Source organism: Pyxicephalus adspersus, chromosome 12 (assembly GCF_032062135.1).
Source record: "Pyxicephalus adspersus chromosome 12, UCB_Pads_2.0, whole genome shotgun sequence".
Lineage (NCBI taxonomy): Eukaryota > Metazoa > Chordata > Amphibia > Anura > Pyxicephalidae > Pyxicephalus > Pyxicephalus adspersus.
Window position 1 is genome coordinate 804,138 of NC_092869.1, and position 21,257 is coordinate 825,394.

Below are 21,257 nucleotides of genomic sequence, written 5' to 3' on the forward strand. Positions count from 1 at the left end.
GGGGAACGTAACGCAGCACAAAAATAAACAAAAATGCAATGGCGCCCCCGCTATCCCGAAATAGGAAAAAAAAAACCCCAGAAGCGGCAGCTCGATTGTCGCATTTACCTTGCATAGCATGACTGGCTTCCAAAGGGCCAGACAGCCCAAAAAGATCCCCCCTCCCCTTTTGAGTGGGGAGGGGGAGGAAACGCAAAACCCCCCTCCCCCCCCTTCTTTTCCAGGTTTGATGTGACACAGGCCTGCCGTGCGTTCACATAACACGAGCCAGCCCCAGGCCTCTACCTACACGGACGCACGCGCTTGTGCACCGGCGCAGTGGCACCGAGCCAATCCGAGCCACCGTCAGCTGACTTGCCCCATTCACAGAGCCGGAGCGAAAGGAAAAGGATAAAGGGGGGTGAAAAGAAGGGGGGGGGAATTACCCCAATCTCCGTACCAACAAAAGAACCCATTTCACCTGAAACCAGAGTGCGGCCTGCGGCGAGACGGCAGATGTGCTGATTTTTTTATGTTGTGGCACGACGGTGATCTCTCCCCCCCCCAACCCAAAATCGCATTCCGCAGCATACTCACAGAGATCCAGCTGTCTGAGATGGTGCCGGCAGGAGGGGGTCGGGGGAAATAGGGTTGGGGGAAAATTGGGGAGGGGGAGAGAAAAGAGACGAGGGGGTCGCAGATATTAAGGTAGAGAAAGACGAGTGACACGGGGAGAAAAAAAAAAAAAGGGGGGGGGGGGGAGGTGAATAATTATTTCGGATGTAAGGATTGTGTTGGGTAGGCGGCACAGACAGTGTGACACCAATCGTGGGCCCCCCCTTTTCCTCCTTCCCGGGGACGCCTGCCCTAAGAGTGGGCACACGGATGCCATTCAACCAATCATAACCCTACGCTGAAATTAAACAAAAGGCAAGAAAAAAAATAAGGAAAGAAGAAGGGGGGGGGGGAGAGGGGGGATGCATACTTTTACCCAGAATTCCCAGCGTGGACAGGGGGGGGTTAAATCCAGTTGTAGCCGGTTTACAACCTCTGGACACCAAATTAGCGCTGTTTTTTTAATTTGGATGGCGAATGATACCCCCCATAAATGGCCCCCCTCCAGGGATACAACCCCACCCTGCGCAGTCTGGACCCAAGCCAAACTTTCACCTCTGACCCCCCCTCTATCCTATATACAGAATTGGGGGTGATTGATGATGGAGAATACCCCCGAAATAAAAAAAATGTGTGAAAATGTAACTCATGATGTGACTCCGATTGTACAATTGTGTAAAGCTGACATACATGGGGCAGTATCTGTAGGAGGCGCTGTATGTACCCCGGCTCCCATAACATGCCCCAATAACTGGTGACCCCTCCATGTGCCCAGGGTGACCCCAATATTTACAGCTCGCAGCCCTGCACCAAAGGAACCCAAAACAGAGCCTCTTACAGGTGAACAGACTCCCGAAACCAAGCACGGGGATGGTGGGAGCCCCTCATAATGGGACCATACAGACCCCTACACAGAGATGCAGAAATATTGGGGTTTCCCCATTGGGGAAGACATACGACAGATCGACATTAACTCAGAAAAGTCACAGGACTGTCATGACCTTATAAATAAAGCTGCTTTTGTTAATAATGCATACAGACCCCCCCAATAGACCCTGATAAACAGACCCCTCACCCCAATACACCTCGATATACAGACCCCTCCCCCCAATACACCCTGATATACAGATCCCCCAAAATACTCAGATGTACAGACCCCCCAACATACAGACCCCCTGATATGCAGTCCCCTCAATACACCCTGATAAACAGACCCTTCACCCCCAATACACCCCGATATACAGACGCCTCCCCCAAATACACTTTGATATACAGAACCCCCAATACACCCAAATATACAGACCCCCTATAATACAGAACCCCCAATATGCAGACCCCTCCAATACACCCTGGTATACAGACCCCGCAAAATACTCCAATATACAGACCCCCGACATACAGACCCCTCAATACACCTGATATACAGACTACCTGATATACAGATCCCCCAATACACCACAATATACAGACCCCCTGTAATACAGAACCTCCAATATGCAGACCCCCTTATACACCCTGATATACATACCCCCCAACATACAAACCCCTGAATACACATCAATATGCAGACCCCCTCAATACACATGACACAGACTCCCCAATACATCCAATATACAGAAAATCTCGATATACAGACCTCCCAACATACAGAGCCCCCAAATATACAGAGACCTTGAAATACAGAAACCTGGCATACAGACCTGGATATACAGACCCCCCAACCTACAGACCCCTAAACAGACAGCACCCCCAATACACACAGACATACAGACTCCCCAATATACAGAACCCTGACATACAAACCCCCTGATATACAGCCCCCCAATACACACAAACATACAGATGACCCAATACACAGGACCCCTGATATACAGAACCCTGAAATACAGAGAGCCTGATACACAGACCCCCCAAATCCACCCCGATATACAGACCCCTGATACACAGGGCCCTGGTATACAGACCCCCCAAATCCACCCCGATATACAGACCCCTGATACACAGACCCCCGACACAAAAGCACCCTTTATACAACACATTACGAGGTCCTTGGAGCAGATGTTTCATGACAAAAAGCTGACTTCCCCACACTGTGACCCCCAATGCAAATGTGCCCTCTTTATAATTCAAAGCCAGGTGTATTCACCCCCTCAGATCCTTCTGACTCCCCCTATCTGTGGTGCCACTGTACACTACTAGACAGATAGGGAGCCTCAATAGTATTCTCTATATACCCTGTCTATATAATTCAGCTCCCCCTATACATTACCCCCTTCCTCAATATTCTGCACAGCCCCCCTAATTTAGGATTCCCTCACTTCTCTCTATATATCCCAAACACCCCCTATACTCCCCAATTTTATCTGTACTCACTGATATATACCCCAGGGATCTCCGCCACCATCTGGAAAAGTTAGGTCACAATACAGGGGCCACCAACCTCATACAGCTTCCTCCTACCCAGCCTAAAAAATTCTGGGGAAAATACTGTACACCCCCCCCCGGTATTCTCTATACCCAAGTAAATATTAAGCCCCAAGGATACTCAATACTTCCCTGTTCACTATGACCTACAGAAGTACTTATACTTCCCTAATTACTGTGCCCCCCCGTGTTCTCTATACGCCCCTCTTTAATATACCCCCCCAGTGTTCTCTATACTCCCCTATATAATATACCCCCCCAGTGTTCTTCATACTCCCACATATAATATACCCCCCAGTGTTCTTTATACTTCCCTATATAATATACCCCCCCCCTGTGTTCTCTTGTCTCCCCTATATAATATACCTCCCCCCAGTGTTCTCTATACTCAACATTCTCCACACCCCCTAAATATTACCCAAAATATACCCTACACCCCCAACCTATATATTATACCTCTCCGCAATATACACTACACCCCCACCTATAAATTACCCCCTATATATTACTCCCAACATAACATACTGCCCCACCTATATATTACCCCTTAATATTCTATACACCCCTATATATTAGCCCCAATATACCCTACACCCCCACCTATATATTACCCCCAATATAAACCCAACTATATATAACTCACCAAATATTCTCTACATCCCTGTATTTAGTCCCAATGTACACTCCCACCCAATATTCTCCACACCCTCTAAATATTACCCAAAATATACCCTACACCCCCACCTATATATTACCCCTAATTTACCCTACACCCCACCTATATATTGCCCCCTCCTATATTCTTCAGACCTCCTATATATTAGGCCCAATATATCCTATACCCCCACCCTAATTACCAACCCCCCCAAAAAATTTCTACATTCCTAGATATTACCCCCCAATATTTTCAACACGCCTATAGCGCCAATATACCAAATTCCCCCCACCTATACATTACCTCTTACAATATTCTCTACAACCCCTATATATAACCCCCCAATTTACCCTATACCCCCCACCTTTATATTACCCCCCAATATTATCCACACCCTGTATATATTACCCCCAAAATACCCTCTACACCAACCTATATATAATCCCCCCAATATTATCTACACCCCTATAAATTACCCCCCAATATACCCTATACCCTCCCCCACACAACCCTATAAATTATCCCCAATATACTCTACACCCTCCACCTATATATTACCCCCCAATATTCTCTACACCCCTTACATATTACCCCCAATATACACGACCACCCAACCTATATATTATCCCCCAATATTTACTAAACCCGCTATATATTAGCCCCAATATACACTACCACCCCACCTATATATTACCCCTCCAATATTCTCCACACCCTGTATATATTACCCCCAATATACCCTATATCCCCTATATATTACCCCTCCTATATTCTCTACAGCCCCCATATATTACCCCCACCATGTAACCCCCCCATACAATGCCCCCCGTGTCCTGTCTGTGCTCCCCATACCTTGCTCCCCGCCTTCTGCCCGTCATTATCGGCCGATACTTTCCCCAACATTAACCTAAACCCCCCACCTATATGTTACACCTCCCCCAATATATCCTACACCCCTATAAATATTACCGCTAATATACGACCCCCGAAAATTCTCTGCACCCCCCCAATTGTAACCCCCCCATAGAAGGCCCCCCGTGTCCTGTCTGTGCTCCCCATACCTTGCTCCCCGCCTTCTGCCCGTCATTATCGGCCGATACTTTCCGCACGGTGATGGTCGGGAGGCCTCGCCGGGTTGCCCCCCTCCCCCGGTCCTGTCAGGCTCAGAACCCGTCGGCCCGCGCACTTCTCTGGAGCCCCGCAGAGGCGCCGCGTTCGGTATCCCGGCTCCTGGCTCTATCTGCCCCCTCTCCTCACAGCTCTCCCGCTGTAGGCCGCGGATCCCCGAGCTCACCTGGCCGCCGTATCCGGGCTCCTCGCGGCTCTGGCTGCGGCACCCACAAACAATGACTCTGATTGGAGGAGAGCCAAGTGGGCGGAGCCCCGCCTGCAAGTTCGCGGAGAGGCAAAGGATTGGGAGAGCGCGGCGGGAGGAGGGAGGTGGCGCGCAATCAGTCATTAGTGGAAGGAGGGGCTTTAAGGGCGGAGTCAAATGGGATTGGCGACTCCTTGGAGAAGCGACGCATGGGGTGGGTATTGAATGTGACAGACAGGTAATCGAACCAATCAGTGTACTATGCAGATATCGAGTGACAGGGGGCGGAGCTCAGTGACAGTCTGAATGGCCATTGCAGGGATCCTGGGCTTCTTAATAGTGCAGAGCAGTGTGAGCTGGTCATGTGACCACTGTGCTGCGCATTGGAACTGGGGACCCCCCTATGGACAGCACTGACTGAGACCGGTCCCCTCCACATAATAAAGAAAACCTCAAGGGGCCCCCAGGGGCCTAATGGGAGCCACAGAACAATAAACAGCCCCTGTGCATTCTGGGGTAAACCAGCGACTTGAGATAAGTCAGTATTTGCATACAATATGTGTGGGTGGGGCCTATGCAGGCAGGTTTTCATTGTCACATTACAGCATGCTCCGCCCACCTAAAATGCCACTCCCTCTGACCAAAATACCCAGCAACACTACCCCTCCTGCCCTACAACCAATATCAGCCCTTTGATTGGCCCCAAATATCAGCCTGTGTTCGCAGCCCTGCCCCCTGTGAAGAGGGAGGTTGCACAGCCCAGATTCACCCTATGAGAAGCCCCCAGATGACACTATGAGGCAGGGTGACCCCTCCAAGCCACATTGGTGTGTGTCACCCACTGAACCAAAACACGACAAGCAGAAATGAAGCAAATACTTTTATTTCCAGCAATGTCCGACACATAAAAAGCTCCAAAGTGTAACCCCCAAAATTACTGAACACGACAGGTGAGGGGTACCCAGAGCCAGGCAGTAAAACACAGAAGATCCTTTACATGTGACCGACAGATTAAAATCTGCAAAACGAGCAATAAAAATGAGATTTATGTCTGGAACCATTCATTAAAAAAAACTGTACAAAGATGCTACTATGGGCGGAGCCAGTCTCTTCCACCCTATCACAGTCTCATGTGGACACAGCTGACCACACCCACATCTCAATCTGATTGGACAATCTCATAACAGCCTTGAAATGCAGCAGATGATTGGATGCAAACTAAGCAGAGGCGGACTCTCACAAGTTCCTCTGGCAGACTGTGCAATCAGATTTTAGGTGTGTGGCCAGCCATAGAATATTCCACTGTAAATAAAATTAAGGGGGAGGTGTCTGCAGTTAGCCTCTCCCCCTATCCAAAATAATACTGCAAGGTGGACGCAAGGACGTCTCATTTACTGGAACAGCACAATAAATAAATAGAATCTTATCATCCATTATCTGTCAAGCCCCACCCATGAGGAGAAAGGCGACTCTTTTAGAATCAGTGATACCATGAAAACCTGAATCCTATAGGAAATCTAGAACTGTTTGAGTCTGAAATGCCAGCTGCCCGGCTGTCCTGCACTCTCTCCTGATTTTTGCTTGCTGCAAGTCATTAAAGTATTAATCCCCCACATTGCCAGGCAAATAGGATGTTTAGAAGACCCTACGGGACCCAGAAGACCCCTTTAACCAGAACCCCGCCTGGTCGCTCCTCTTGGTCTCTTAATACTGAAAAAAAAATTTCCTTTGGCATCTTGCCCCGCCCCTGAGGAACAAATTGGGCATTCTCAGTTTTCACAGTACAAACATTGGATTGAAATGCTACAAGGACTGGGCATAATGCTGGACGTTTCCATTCCTGGCACTTCTTATTGGCTTGCCTTGGGTTCGTTGAGATGTGTTGGTTTCACAATCTATGATGGTGTCTACGGTTCCTGGGGGGCGTGAGTGGGCGGGCAGCGAGGATAAGGAGGCGGAGTTAGGAAGGCCAGTTTGCCATCACACTGCACCGTTCTGCACTCTGCTCTTCCCTTTGTGTCAGGCTGAGGTGGCCAATCCAGTCTTTGATGAGAATGGCGACCCCTCCCTCCCTCCCTTTTAAAATATTGCACTTTCAAAAGAGCAAGCAATGGAGGCGGGGCCTAACATTCCAGTGTACTACCGAAAGTCTTGCGGCAGTCCAGGGCTTTGGCCCCGGGGAGCAGGGCCCGCCTCTTGCGCAGTTCCTCCTTCCCCATTGAGTTTCCCAGCTTCTTGCACGCAGTCTTGTATTTGCTGTCGAACGCGGCTGTTGGGAAGAGAAAAATAAAATTTAAATTCCAGTTCATAATAATCCCCGGGGCCCCATCAGCTATTGTTATCTGCAGCCTTCTCTGCGACCATGGCAGCACCTCCCTGATTGGCTGGAAGTTACCCCTTGTATAAATATCAATCAGCAACTAGCAGGTCAGAGAAGGAAGAGGCTGGGGGTGACTTACCTATATCCATGTGTTCTCTCCCCAGAGCAGCCAATGTGAGAAGCAACATTTCCCTGTAGATCCCCCTAGAGGTAGAGAAGAGGAAAAGCAGATTAGAGGAAACTGCATAAATCACATCATTTACATGATAAAACAGTCCCGACTGTCTCCTGTACCATGTCTGCAGTCTCTGACCATCTCCTGTACCATGTCTGCAGTCTCTGACCGTCTCCTGTACCATGTCTGCAGTCTCTGACCATCTCCTGTACCATGTCTGCAGTCTCTGACCATCTCCTGTACCATGTCTGCAGTCTCTGACCGTCTCCTGTACATGTCTGCAGTCTCTAAAGGAAGGAAGCCTCTGCTGTACCTCTGCAGGATCTGAGGAGGAGAATTCTGCTCCTGTAGGACGGTGAGGATCAGATTGATGGCCTTATGGACCTCAAATAGCCCAATGAAATTGAGGACTTTTTCCAGGAACTCCAGGGTGAAGGGGTGTGAGTGGGAGCGCCAGCCTTGGAGGTGTGTGGGAAGATTCCCTGTATGAGGAGACAATGGTTATTAATGGCTGGGTGCTGCATTCACTGTGCTAGGGCAGTGTACATAGGGACAGAATTTACAGCCCCCGCCCCCCCGTACACTTCCCAATTTGGTTCCTTCCCCATTCCGAGGTATAGAGCGGAATAATCCAAATACAGGAGAATGGGGAGGGAGGGGTTCTGTCTCTAAACTCTTCTGTTGTGAAAACTAAAGACAAGGTGAATAATATTTAAAGGTTTTCACCTGAGACATTCACATCCATCCTCCATACTCACTGTGCAGCTTCCAGAGGACATACATGGGTGGCCACCGGTCGGGGTCCTGCACCAGGATGTCCCATAACAAGCGCACACTTACGTGAGGGTTTTCTGGGATCTGCGAGGATAAAAAGGCACGGTGAGCACACATTTCATATAATACCATGGACTGGGTCATGTGACCACCATCAGACACTGGAGTCACGCCAACCTGCAAGAGATGCCAATGCAGCAACAGGAAGGGGTTGTCGCCAATCTCTGCCTACCTGTGTCGGGTGGCACACGTGTTTGGATGCCAGGATGAGCTGCGGCAGGTTACTGGGCAGTGCCAATCGCTGGAAGTACCACACTAGATTCCAGTAGATGATTGGGTGGCTGTTCACTAATTCTGGCTGTGACAGGAACTCACTCCCTTCGTTCTCCAATAGGCTCTCCACTTCCTTCCGTAGCACCAGGGGACACAGATAAGCCACCGTCACCATCTCCGAGTCCACGTCACTGGGCCGATGCTGCAGAACAAAGGGAGACACAACCTGGTCACATGCCAGTCAGTGACATTGGCTGGGTCATCATTCTTGCAGCAAGCCAGAGAAAGCATTTCCTCAGTCTCCTCTCCCCCCAGTGTTCAGACTGCAGCATTGCAGTCACATGATGTGATGTGTCGCTAGGACCCCAGCACCAGCACCATAGCACCCAGCACCATAGCACCCAGCACCAGGCAGCCATATTTCATATCATTTAACCCCCCCACAGATCCTACCTGGACTTTCGGGAATCCGTTACACTGACCGCGAGACTCCTCATCATCCAGAACCAAACACTGGTAGCGGTCGCTCAGAACAGGTCCGTGACTCATTGCGGCGCCATCGGTAGAGACGTCAGACGCGCTGTGGGTACAATATGGAGATTTTACCAAGGTGGAGGATTCTATGCATTAGGGAAAGCTCAGGTTTTTATTACTTCCTGTGTCCCCGTCTGGGACTTCCTGTCATGGGGCTCCCCCCCATTACCTCCGCTGCCTCTGCAGGTCGGTGATCTTGACGTTCAGGAAGGGTACAAAGTGCTGCCCGCAGAATGAACACACAGTCTTTAGGTTGGAGTCATCGGAGGTCCAGGCGGCCATGATGTCCTCGTCGTAGATGAGAGAGTGACAGGCCGGACAGACGGAGCAGCTGGACATGTGGGGTGTTCCCAGTATTCAGGGGTTAAGTGAGGGTAAGGTGTGGGTGGGTAGGGTGAGGGTAGAGTGAGGGTAGGATGAGGGTAGAGTGGGGGTAGGGTAAGGGTAGGATGGAGGTAGGGTGAGGGTGATGATGTCATTTGAATTAAAACCACACATAGAAAGTAGCCTGGCATTGTCCCTATCAGCAGGCACAGTTCCACAGGACTGCTCTCCATCAGAAAAGAACAGCTATGGACCTCTCACCCTTTGACCAGTTGACTGACGCTTCCTCACTTCTCATCTCAGACCAAGAGCTGGGCTGCCTCTCTCGGAGTGGCTGGCGGAACTGGGCAGCACCCAGAACCACGTTCCTCAGTTTGGCCCAGCGCAGTCTCCCACTTTGACTCTTGGACGGCCATTTGCTTTCCAACACAGCCTGTGACAGACGCAGAGCATTAAACACAACCAATCACAAGGATATATAATATAGATGAAGCCCTGCACTCTGTACCTTGTTATAGTAACCATAGGTGATGGCGTTGGGGACGATCCCAGCTTTACGCATCTCCAGCATCACACGAACAGCCAACACCGGCTCCCCGTACTGACCGCAGAGTTGCATCAGAATACGGTAACAGACCTGCAGGAGGGAAGTAAGTAGAATGCAATAAAATCCCTCACATAATATTCTAAAGAACATAAGAGGACAGTCAGAGTGTTTGGAACACCCGGGGAAAAAACAATGAAATTGGAAGAACAAAAAAAAAAAAAAAAAAAAAAAAAAGAGAGCCGATTTCACAGCGCATGCATGAGATCGGCATCTCTTTGCCCTTGGTGGACAAAATGCCCCTTCTGCACATGTTCGAGATCAGGCATGTGCAGAAGGAGCAGCCAGAGTCTCTTGGGATGCGTGATGTAGGTATCCCAGGACGCTCTGTGCTCCCATTAAGTCTTGACCGCCAAGGCCACGATGATCAAGACTTAAAGGGGGCGGTGCTGCACCTTTTTAAAAAAAAACAAACATTTTTACTTTATATAGAAGGGTTGTCTATGAGGGTTGTCTACCATCTATGTAATGTAAAAATGTTGAGTTTAGCCCTGCTGAGGAGGAATGGGGGGGTCACAAGAACACGTTGACAAACCAATCATCGTTCTTTCACTTACCTGCTTCGTTCTTCGAGGTGCAGGGCTGCTGGGTGCACTGGTTTTTGACTGAGCAGGGGGCGCCATCAGTAGATCCTGTGGAAGCTCAAACAGATCCCTTTGTAGAATCGGGAAGGTTTCATACCTGAGGAGCGGAAATTAAAGAGGAACTCTTTCTTGTTCTGGATACAAGTAGGACAGATTAGAACCTTGGTGCAGTCTGGGAAGATTTCTCTTCACTTGTATCACCAGGACAGAAAGAATGTATACAATGGGCAGGGTTGGGATCACAGAGATTCATCTCTATTACAAGGACAGTAATAAAGACATAAAGATGATTTCTGGTAGTTAATGCATCAGGATGGTAGAACAAAAGCTCACTTGTACTGGGCTGGTGGTTCTATGCCATGGGGGTCCATCGGCTCCTCGGCAGGCATGATGAAAACGGTGTGCTCGCTGCGGTGAGATTCATCCAGCTCCACCAAGTGCAGATCTTCCATCTTCTCCCCATCTACCTGGACCTAGGACACGAATGTTACAAATCATGGAGTTCAGATATCAGGGCGGAGGGGGGTAGACTTGTCATTACCTTCTCCACACAGTTATCGAAGAACTCCAGAGACGCGTGACGCTCATTAACAAAGGAGCAATCCTCAATAAACTGAGTAAACATCTGAGTCTTCACCAGCTGGGAGTAGAATTTCTGGTGAGCTCGGTCCCTGGATTTCTTGAAGCCTGCGATTGAAAAAGAATTGCGTCATGCTTTGTTATCCATACACGCAGGTTTCGTATTTCTCATTCCTCATACCTTCCACATTGAACAGGTTGCTGGAATCCCGTGTACGTTCTGAGGGTGCCTGTGTGATTGGTAGAAGGTAGGACCGGTATCCTTTGAATAAGCAGGACATGAATCTCAGAAAGGAAGCCCGAACGTCCAGCTCCAGCTGTGTCCGCCGTCCGTAGATCAGATCGTAATCTTTCAGCAGGAACTCCAGAGAAGCCTCCTCCATGGGCTTGTTGTACACTGCGGGGGGGAGAATAGAGGGTCATCAACTACATAATGAATGAAATATAAGCATCACTCAAAATAGTTAGGTTGAACAAAGACATAAGGCCATCAAGTCCAACCACTAGAGAAATAATCATATCCCAGATATAAAACCCTATAAGACATAGTTGGTCCCGAGGAAGGCAAAAAAAAAATCCCTGGTACAATTTGCTTCAACAGAGGAAACAATTTCTTCCTGATTCCATGAGACAATCGGATATTCCCTGGATCAGCAGTCTCTGCTATTTTTACTTTAAATCCTTAATCCCCAGTTATATTCTGTGCTTCTAGAAGTCATCCAGCTTTGTCTTAAAGCAATCTATAGAATTTGCTGAAACTACTTCCTGAGGGAGCCGATTCCACATTTTCACAGACCTTACAGTGAAGAATCCCTTCCTTATCTGGACAGACAGGCCAATCAGCAGGCACGGGGCACCAATCAGCAGGCACAGGGGTGAAGTAAGCAGGGCCCTCACTCTCATCCAGCTGTTTGTGGAGGTCGCTCAGGCAGTTCCGGAGGACGTTGCAGGGTTTACGAGGTAACATCTTCTTCTCCTCACTCCTGAAAGACACAGAGATGAACGATGAGCTCAGTGTGCGATGATTGATGACGATAATGACGAAGGGTGAAGATTCTTACTGGAACAGGGTGTTGGTGTCCAGGTCCACACACAAAACATCCTGCGGGGGGTCATGGAGGTCGAAGTAACTGGAATGGATGCCCACGATGAATGGCACCGGAGCGCAGAGCACATCAGCGAGGGTCAGCGGGCACAGAGGGATGTATGGGCATTGCCATCGCAGAGGGAAGATGATCTGCAGAGAGAACAGGCCATACCTCACCAACAAATATGGCCGCCATTACGGTACACTTATACCCTTATATAGCTGTGGGCGTGAGACACAAACATGGCTGACACTCACCGACACTAAAGCCTCGGCCACGCTGGTCAGGACGTCCGGCCGCTGCGAATGAATGAGCAGCTTGTGTTCGGTGAGGACAGAAAGGAGCAACGTCACCGCGTTCTCCGGGCCAAGGTTCTGGAGCAACGTCACATAGCTCGCCCCGCTGCAAAGCAATGAGGAAGGTTACTGGGGCGGCAGGAAGTGCACAGGCAAAAATTACCCTCCTCCCCCACAGCAGGGACACCCAATTGTACAATATGATAAGATCCGCCCGCATTATCCAATCAGCCTTTCTACCGGACAGCAATTGGCTAACGTATAGGAGATTATCCAATCAAAAAGGCCAGGGGACACAAATGACTGCCCCCCCCCCTCCCCAGCTATTGCAATACCTGTCCGTGAAATGTTCATTTGTAATAAAGGAGACCTCTGGGCTCACCTGAGGGGCAGGGGAGAAGACACGGGCTGACACAGGAGGACATTGTCATACGGGGACATCTGAGGATGGAGATGACACGTTAGATAAGAAAAACGAAACCGAATCATTTACAAATTAGATTAACACTCATCCTGTCCCAGTGACAACCCATCCCTCTCATCTCTCATCTGGGTGTCACAGAGACAGGAAGGGGAGGCAAATCCCCTGGGCAGAATCAAAGCACAACTGCAGGTTGTTTCCCCACATTGTATATACTAGAATTGGGTTTTATTGCTCTGTGATACCCCCCCCCCCCCCCCCCTTCCTGCGCCTGTCCTTCATTAGTTCTGCCCCCCGCTTCCACATTCATTAAATCCACCCTCCGGCCTCCCCTTCGTTAAATACCCCTCCTGGCCTCCCCTTCGTTAGTTATGCCCCCCGGCTTCCTCTTTCGTTAAATCCGCCCTCCGATCTAGTATCATCCAGCCCCTGGCCCCGCCCATTATCTTATTGCTCTATCCATTCTTTCAATCATGGAGCTTCAGCGTCACATGTGGGCGTTGCCTATGCAAAGTTTAATCCACCTCCTGATTTCCTGCCTATGGGGGGGCAGAGAAAACTCTGACTTACCTTGTCCCCAGACGCTCCGGTCAGCACAAAGGTGGAGAAGACAGGTAGGTGGTACTTGGCTTTCAGCGACCAGCTCTCAATGGTGGCCCCCATCGGAAGGCAGAACATAGGGACCAGCTCTGGGAATGGGAACAGATCGCTGTCTGTCTCCGGGAATCGGCTGATGACCCCTGTGGAGGAAATGAGCTGTCTGCATAACGTTCCACAGAAAATCTTTATTTGTGCGTGGACCTCAGGGGCCCTAATAGAGAGTTCATTGAACCCAACTCGGGAAGAGACACTACATAAGAGCAACACACATGACAACCAATCAGAATCTTTCTTCAGCTCTGGCTGCAGCAAAATGATTAGCTGCTCCTGCATTTAGTTCGGTTTATGGGAGGAGTCTGCCAGTGCTCATGGGAGGGGTCTGCCAGTGCTCATGGGAGGAGACTGCCAGTACTAAAGTGTTTTGAGGAACCACAGCCCAGCCATACAAAACATTTCACAAATCTTCATACAGAAAGTTATAACCATCCCCCAACACACTGACCTGCTTCATACACCAGGCTGTGCGTCTTTGCCATGGCCTTCTTGTAGCACAGAAAGAGGGCGGGGCCAAACTGCAAAAAGATGTCACATGACTTAGCCAAAATACACAGAAAGCACAACCACCTCCTCCTGGACATCATCATCACAAGGTGTATAAGTGAAAAACATTGTGTGGATGGGTATTAGAGTGTCAGCTCCTCTGTACAGAACCACAGTATATGTCAGCGCCATTCAGTATGTTTGGGGATGTTCCAGTGCTCACCATGCTGGTGTTGAGGTTTCGGTCAACCCTACAGAAGGTATGGGGCGTGCTCTCCCCTTTGCTGGGATTTATAATACAGATATCCATCACACCCAGGGTGTTCAGTCCGAGGGATTCGGGGGCCCTCTTGAAGGTCAGGAAGGTTCTGGGGTGCCCGGGCACTCCGGAGCTCAGGTTGGCAGAGTGGCTGTATGGGGTGGTTTCCAAAATCTGCAACTCCGGCTTCAGACTCTCCTTTCCCTCATAATAGATCCTGAGAAGTGGGAGAGAGATGCATTATGGGAGGAGGAGATGGACCCCCATATACAGAGCATAGACCCCTATCTTACCCCAGCTCGGTGATGGGCATCCTGTCCCTCCCCCGGCGGTAGCACAGGTACAACTGCTGGTTGGTGAGGAGGCTGGTGCCGAGATCGGCGCTGTGGCCCCCGGGGGTCCGCTCAATGCAGGTGAACCCGTGAGGGACATCTTCGCCCAGTGAGCGGATGATGACAGCCACATCAGTGATGGGTTCCGCCGGGCGCGCCAGCCTGGGAAGGTTCTCATCCTCCAATGGCTTCGATGATGGGGTCAGACCCGCGAGTACAAAATAATCCACCAACTTTGGGGGCCCCTCCTCCATCATGGCCGCATGTTGTTGGCACTGGAATGAGAATGAAAGCAACTGCCATCCATCTAAAAGGGAACTCCAGCTCAAAAAGGGGTCTGAACCTTTATCCCCCTGTGTCACTTCCTGTGCTCCCCATCTCCTCCACGTCACTTCCTGTGCTCCCCATCTCCTCCACTTCCTGTGCTCCCCATCGCCTCCACGTCACTTCCTGTGCTCCCCATCTCCTCTACGTCACTTCCTGTGCTCCCCATCTCCTCCACGTCACTTCCTGTGCTCCCCATCTCCTCTACGTCACTTCCTGTGCTCCCCATCTCCTTCATGTCACTTCCTGTGCTCCCCACCTACAACCCCCCATACACCATCTGTGTCACGTCCTGTGTTCCTCATCTCCTCCGCGTCACTTCCTGTTCTCCCCATCTCCTCCAACCCCCTGTACATCATCTGTCACTTCCTGTGCTCACCTCTCACCCCCCCATATTAGCCCCTACTGGGGCCAGAAGCTAAAAAAAAACGACACTTCCTGTTCTCCCTATCTCCCCCATGTCACTTCCTCTGCTCCCCATCTCCTCTGTGTCACTTCCTGTGTTCCCCATCACCTCCAAGTCACTTCCTGTGCTCCCCACTTACATGCCCCCGTACATCATCTGTCACTTCCTGTGCTCACCCCCCATATTAGCCCCCACTGGGGCCAGAAGCTATAAACCCCGCTCACCTGAAATGATCAGAATGAAAGTCATGGGCTCCCAGGGGTGTGAGGGGGTCCTCCAATGTGCCAGACAGGAAGGCTTTTCATGTAAGGGGAGATGGGGGTCCTATGGAGGAAGGGGGACAAAGCCAATCAGAGTAAGCAGATAACTACACCTATCAGGAACAAGACAGGAAAAACAAATCCATGCAGATTATAGCTGATATCCAGGCCAATGGATTTGCACCTCTGTCCATCCAGTCCTAAGATTTACAGAATTCTGTCACCCAGCACAACCCTTGTATAAAGGGGGGCTTGTCTAAAAAAAACATAACCTACCTTAGGTACTCACCTGATCTCCAGAGCTGTGCACCTTGCAGACTCTCTGCCAGGTTGTATGACACCTGGTGTCAGGGTCCCGCCCCCAGGGAGCTTGCCAATAGAAGCCCTGTGCTCATCATGTGGTCCCTTCCTTCAGGAATCAGGGATCCGCCAGGGAAAATGAGGAGGACCCCACATGTCACATGACCAGACCAAAGGCTGCAGGGGTAATAGTATACACACCCAGGAACCCAGCACAGGGATGGTGGTACCCCCCTCCCTCACAATGGGCACAGAAAGCCGTGACAACTGGGGGTATTTTCGGTACCTGGAACTCGTCCTGAAGGAGGCGCTCAGCATCAGGCGGGCAGCAACAGGAGGAATCGCGGATGGAGGCAGAGACGAGTGAACGTTCCAGCCTGCGAAGAGGAGAAAGTGAAAAGTAAGAGAAAGAGGTGAAAACAGGAAGCTGGACAGGAAGATGATTTATGTGCTGAGCAAAATCACTTCCTGTATCGTGCAACTCCCCGAATCAGCGGCTGCAGGGATTATGGGTAATGGGCACGGGTGACAACGCAGAGCGTCCCTCACACACACAGGTCCCTTCTACAGGGACATTCTGATTGGTCGCTTATGGTTGCACAGACGGTGCCCCCCGGCTCTCCAATCAATGACTGCTGGAGGGAGAACAGCGGCTCCTTGTGCAGGCCCTGCCAATAATGCCGCCTTGTCCGAGGTCCCCTCAGCTGGCAGGACAGCAAGTGCCAGGCGCAGTGCGCAGAATGTTAATGTGCCCGCAGGGTATAATGAGTCCCGGGGGAGGGGGTGCAGGACCCGCCGCAGACCACAAGGCAGATTTCAGGGTATTTGCTGATTCTCCTGCAGCCACTTCCTGTCTGTGTGACCCCCAGTGATGGCTGCCAGGAATTTCTCATGACGGGTATAACGATGGTGACCACAGCAGCCATGTCTGTGTAATGGGTGTAGAATTGGCCCCCACTGGAAGCCATCGTGGCAGGGTGACAACACAGGGCACCATTAAGAGACAGTAACAGAATGTTGTCACCCTATAACAGGACGTGCCTGAACATTTACCCTTATGGCAGGATCACCATGGGATTTACTTTAAGGATCTATAAAGCTGCACTGGTGGCATGCTGAACCGGCCAGCGTTGTGATTTCAGCATGCCTGCAGTGCGCTGACCAATCAATCCTCCCCACTCGCCTGCCGTATTCTGCCCTGGAATGGACGGAGGACCCTGCACAGCTGTCACTTCCTGTCCGAGATTTCCAGGACCCCCCGGGCTTCAAATATCACAAAAGATAAAAATAGCTAGGCAGATTACGATCATTCCGGAGGGCGGGCAGATATACAGGCAGGCTTGGGGGGTAAAGACAGGTCCTCTTTATTAATCCTATAGGAGGATGGGTGACCCCACAGGATGGACATATGACCAGTGACTGTCCTGTTGTCACCGTCTGACCCCATCAATGTGTGATACAGAACATTATTATTATATTTTACACACCAAGAGAGAGAGAAGGGCCCTATGCAATGTGTGGGGCCCCAATGTACACCAACACAGGGGCCACAGGGGTCCCCTGCACTGTAAACACACACATAGTACACACATGTTACACACGCAGCACTGACATGACACAGACACACACATTGTATACTAAACAGCACTGACACGACACTGACACATTGTAAACACATTGCATGCACTGTTGTCACCTGGGCTCGGCACTGTCAGTCTCTGCTCACCATAGAGATAGCAGCTTCAGACGGAGCGGCTTCTGCAGGTCACCATAGAGATGCGGCGGTGGAAGGGGACGTCTCTTCTCTGCGTATGAGTAAAGAGGAGCGGCCTCTGCTGGCGAGTCCGCGCTATGACGGATCAGTCTGATTGCTTTCGATGCTGCTGCCATCTATTGGCCAGTAGCGGCATTGTTTTCTGAGATTAAGCCCCACTCTCCTCCTTTCTGCACCAGAATATACCCCCCATGGATGAGGGTGTCATTGGTGAGTCCTTTAGAGAATCCATCTGCAGCTGCAATCCGTGGCCCCGCTATGATGAATGTCAGCTCTTCTGCACAAATACAATCCATGGCAGGCTATTGAGATTTTATATCCTGACAATCTGATCCCAGCTACAAACCATTACTTGTCATTGTGATTCTTCAGCTTTCCCATTGCCTTCACTAGCCACATGCTTGTTCTGATCAGCAACTCCCAATGTATTGAATTGATAAGATCAGAATGAAAGGAAAGTGGTATTGATAGGGAGAGGCCGTTGCTGGATGTGGACATTGGGCTGAAGCCTCCTTTAGGATGAGATACCAGATCATTGGGGTTTTTATTAATATCTGCAGCCTTGGAGCCGTCCACCTCTCCTCCTCCTCCACCTCACTTCCTGTCCCAATCACATCTTATATGGGGGGGTCACTGGAACAGGAAGTAAGAGAAAACAACCCCAAGGATACCAGCAGTAATAATTGCCCTTCTATTGGTCAGGCTTGGCCCCTCCCTCAGACACAGCCCAGTAATAGACGGAGCTCCACCAGATTTGATATTTCTTTATTCTTATATAAAAAGGAGAAGTTTGGTACAAATATTTACATTTATACATCATAAAAAAAAGCAAATGTCACGTCTGTACAAGGTCTGCCGGGGAGAGAAACCGGGGCGGAGCCCCCCTACAGATCAATTCAATCCTTACAGGGCGCCCCCTATAGATCAATTCAATCCTTATGGTTCACCTTCATGTGGTTACTCAGCCAATCACAGCTCAGCTGGACAGGAGAAACCCTGAACGCCCTCCCTGCTCTGTTCTTGCACATCATTCAGCAGGAGCTCTGGGGGTCTGTGAGGGTAATGTGTGCGAGAGGGGCAAATCACAGACTATTTCACCAGAGCCCCCCCTTTAAAACCCAAGTAAGCAATGGGTTTCAGGAATGGCGTTAGAAAGGAGAGGGGCCCTGAGACTGGAAGAAGGGGAGGGGCCCAGCACTGGATGGGGGAAACCCAAGACTGGAAGGACAAAATTGGAATGGGAGAGAACTCAAGACAGATAGGGGGGATGAGACCTGAGATTGGAAGGGGAGGGTCCAAGACCAGAAGGAGGGGTCAGACATAATACTGGCTCCTCCCCTGGGTCACATGACTCAGTGGCATAAGTTTGCAGTGGGGGGGAGGAAACATTGCCCCACCCATCATAGGTGATCTGACCCCTCCCAATTCCTGGTGACACCCACTTCCCATTTCCTTTCCCAGCAACAAGTGCTCCCAGATGGAGATGTGGCAAAGGGACAGGAAGTGGGTGAAAACTTCCCCAACAGACAGAAACCTGATAAAACATTGCTGCCTCCTCCCAGTTTCCCATGTCTGGGATTTCCCCGCCGCTCCGATCACTCTTCCCAGCTTCGGGGGTAATAAAATAGATAAATTCAGTAAATAGATTTTCTCTTCTTTTAGCATTTAAAAAAAGATTTACAATATTTTACAGCTTGTGTTCAAGTTCGGCTGCAGGATCCGTGTGGTGGGCGGAGCCAAGTGATGAGGGCAGTCCTTAGCTTCCCGCCATGGTCACATGACACTTGTCCATTTGGTTCCTTCATTGTCAATCCATCTGGCTCAAAGCTGTGTGAATGGCCCCAGTGGGGTCACTGTAGGCGGTCAGAACGGAAGGAGTCCTCCACCAGGGGGTCAGTCAGTGGGGCATACGGGTCACTTAGCATGTTCAGTCCGTCCAGCGTCAGAGGCTCAATGTTCAGCTCATCCCCCACTTCAAAGCCGGGGACGGAGGACAGTGCCGTGGTGATCTCCTTGGAGAGGCCAGGAGAAGAATCCACCGCTGGGGAACAGAAAAGCAAAAATACATTATTTTTACCCCACCACTGACCAATCAGAATTCAGCCCTGTGAATGGGGGGTAAATGGCCATACAGCCCACAGTCTGATTGGACAATCCTCTTTGAGGTGGCTATAAACTGTTGATCCACCCCTAACCAATAATATTTAATGCTTACATCCAATCAGATGGCTTGGCGTCCTGCCTAGTAAGGCAATTGATGGTGCGGGCCGGTGGCACATACCTGTAAGGATGATGTCGGGGATGGGGTCGTGCCGGAAGCAATTCTTATTCTTGAAGGTTGGTGAGCTGAAAGTGCCGCTGTTCATGTTTGAATAATCCCCCGTCAGGCCCAGACGTCTGCCCTCCATCACATTACACTGCTCAAACTGGAAACAAAGGGAACACCTTCAATTTACTGGCCACCGATTCCTGACTCCTCCCCTTTACTGGCTATCTATTCCCAGCTCCTCCCCTTTACTGGCTATCTATTCCCAGCGCCTCCCCTTTACTGGCTATCTATTCCCAGCGCCCCTTTACTGGCTATCTATTCCCAGCGCCTCCCCTTTACTGGCTATCTATTCCCAGCGCCTCCCCTTTACTGGCTATCTATTCCCAGCTCCTCCCCGTTACTTGCCATCTATTCCCAGCTCCTCCCCTTTATCAGCTGTCTATTCCCAGCCCCTCCCCTTTACTGGCCACCTATTCCCAGCTCCTCCCCTTTACCAGCTGCCTATTCCCAGCTCCTCCCCTTTACTGGCCACCTATTCCCAGCCCCCTTCCCTTTTTAGATCCTCTACACTTAGCTCCTCCTCTTTATTGGCCACCTATTCCCAGCCACGCCCATTGACTGGCTGTGCACCCCAGCCCCTCCCACTCACTAGCTATTTATTGCCAGCTTCTCCCAAATATTATATATTGGCCATTTGAGGCTGAATAGTATTCATTAAAGTGAACATGCGCGGTACCTGCTGGGGCAGCGCTCCCGTACGCTGGATGGGAAGCGACAGATCACATTCATCAAACAGGCTGCTGAGCAAAGACTGCAGAGAGAACAAGATGGCTGCTATTAGGATACAGAATGGGGTCACAGGTAGCCCAATATAATTCATTCCTGCCCCGATACTCACACTACCCAGCTGGAAATCCCCCGGGAAGGGTTGGTATTGGAGGCCTTCGGATATCTGCTGATAAGAGAAGTTCTGAATGTCAGACTGGAGGTCAGGAAGTTCCTTGTAGGAGGTTTGCTGCAAAGCCTTCTGGGAAGAGTCCATAATGAGCTGCTGGTTCAACGATGGCTTCGACTGGTGGCTCAGACGATTCTGGGATTGATTGTAAGGCTGCTGAGACTGGGGGGACTGAGGCATAGCCTGCTGCAAGTGCTGCTGGGAGTTGCCCATTCCCTGGGAGGTCTGCTGCAAGTGCTGCTGGGAGTTGCCCATTCCCTGGGAGGTCTGCTGCAAGT

General features: G+C 50.4%; 3 protein-coding genes across 7 annotated transcripts in view; all 3 read right to left on the reverse strand.

The window, feature by feature from the left end:
* GATAD2B (GATA zinc finger domain containing 2B) overlaps window positions 1–5,109 on the reverse strand; it is a 19,541-nt gene extending 14,432 nt beyond the window's left edge. The window contains exon 1 of one of the 5 annotated variants that reach the window (XM_072427483.1): window positions 4,968–5,109. Coding sequence is in view for 2 of the 5 variants with exons in the window: in XM_072427480.1 (XP_072283581.1) it covers window positions 4,735–4,760 (26 nt within the window). In the remaining 3 variants the exon portion in view is untranslated. Of the gene's footprint in view, window positions 1–108; window positions 261–576; window positions 678–4,525; window positions 4,559–4,734; window positions 4,944–4,967 lie in introns of those variants that run through there. The other 4 variants (XM_072427480.1, XM_072427481.1, XM_072427482.1 and 1 more) reach the window with 4 other exon arrangements.
* A 1,809-nt stretch (window positions 5,110–6,918) lies between these two features.
* Window positions 6,919–16,455, reverse strand: DENND4B (DENN domain containing 4B). The gene is made up of 24 exons (XM_072428655.1): window positions 16,268–16,455; window positions 15,646–15,745; window positions 14,653–14,966; window positions 14,324–14,576; window positions 14,063–14,132; window positions 13,467–13,700; window positions 12,922–13,003; window positions 12,501–12,645; window positions 12,217–12,392; window positions 12,053–12,138; window positions 11,337–11,552; window positions 11,118–11,263; window positions 10,910–11,049; window positions 10,483–10,673; window positions 10,343–10,365; window positions 9,897–10,160; window positions 9,624–9,821; window positions 9,234–9,421; window positions 8,984–9,110; window positions 8,490–8,732; window positions 8,242–8,341; window positions 7,797–7,965; window positions 7,448–7,512; window positions 6,919–7,257 (listed from the first exon to the last, which is right to left on the reverse strand). The coding sequence occupies exons 3-24, from the start codon at window positions 14,946–14,948 to the stop codon at window positions 7,112–7,114; spliced, it is 3,558 nt and encodes a 1,185-aa protein (XP_072284756.1). The 5' UTR covers window positions 14,949–14,966; window positions 15,646–15,745; window positions 16,268–16,455; the 3' UTR covers window positions 6,919–7,111.
* A 2,049-nt stretch (window positions 16,456–18,504) lies between these two features.
* Window positions 18,505–21,257, reverse strand: part of CRTC2 (CREB regulated transcription coactivator 2) — an 8,481-nt gene continuing 5,728 nt past the window's right edge. Inside the window, exons 11-14 of the mRNA XM_072427878.1 lie at window positions 20,923–21,257; window positions 20,761–20,835; window positions 20,037–20,181; window positions 18,505–19,796 (exon numbers count right to left, since the gene is read on the reverse strand). The exon at window positions 20,923–21,257 is cut by the window's right edge and continues 487 nt beyond it. Coding sequence (XP_072283979.1) covers window positions 19,606–19,796; window positions 20,037–20,181; window positions 20,761–20,835; window positions 20,923–21,257 — 746 coding nt within the window. The 3' untranslated portion in view covers window positions 18,505–19,605. The remainder of the gene's footprint in view (window positions 19,797–20,036; window positions 20,182–20,760; window positions 20,836–20,922) is intronic.

What these genes read in the sequence shown, in the direction of transcription:
- DENND4B (XM_072428655.1), bottom strand. Translation starts at nt 14,948, where the DNA reads ATGATGGAGGAGGGGCCCCCAAAGTTGGTGGATTATTTTGTACTCGCG. An exon ending in AGGTGGATTAAACTTTGCAT is followed by an intron (nt 13,004 to 13,466) that starts AGGCAACGCCCA and finishes GTTTTTCTTATC; the next exon opens with TAACGTGTCATCTCCATCCT. An exon ending in ACGTGTGCCACCCGACACAG is followed by an intron (nt 8,342 to 8,489) that starts GTAGGCAGAGAT and finishes TTATCCTCGCAG; the next exon opens with ATCCCAGAAAACCCTCACGT.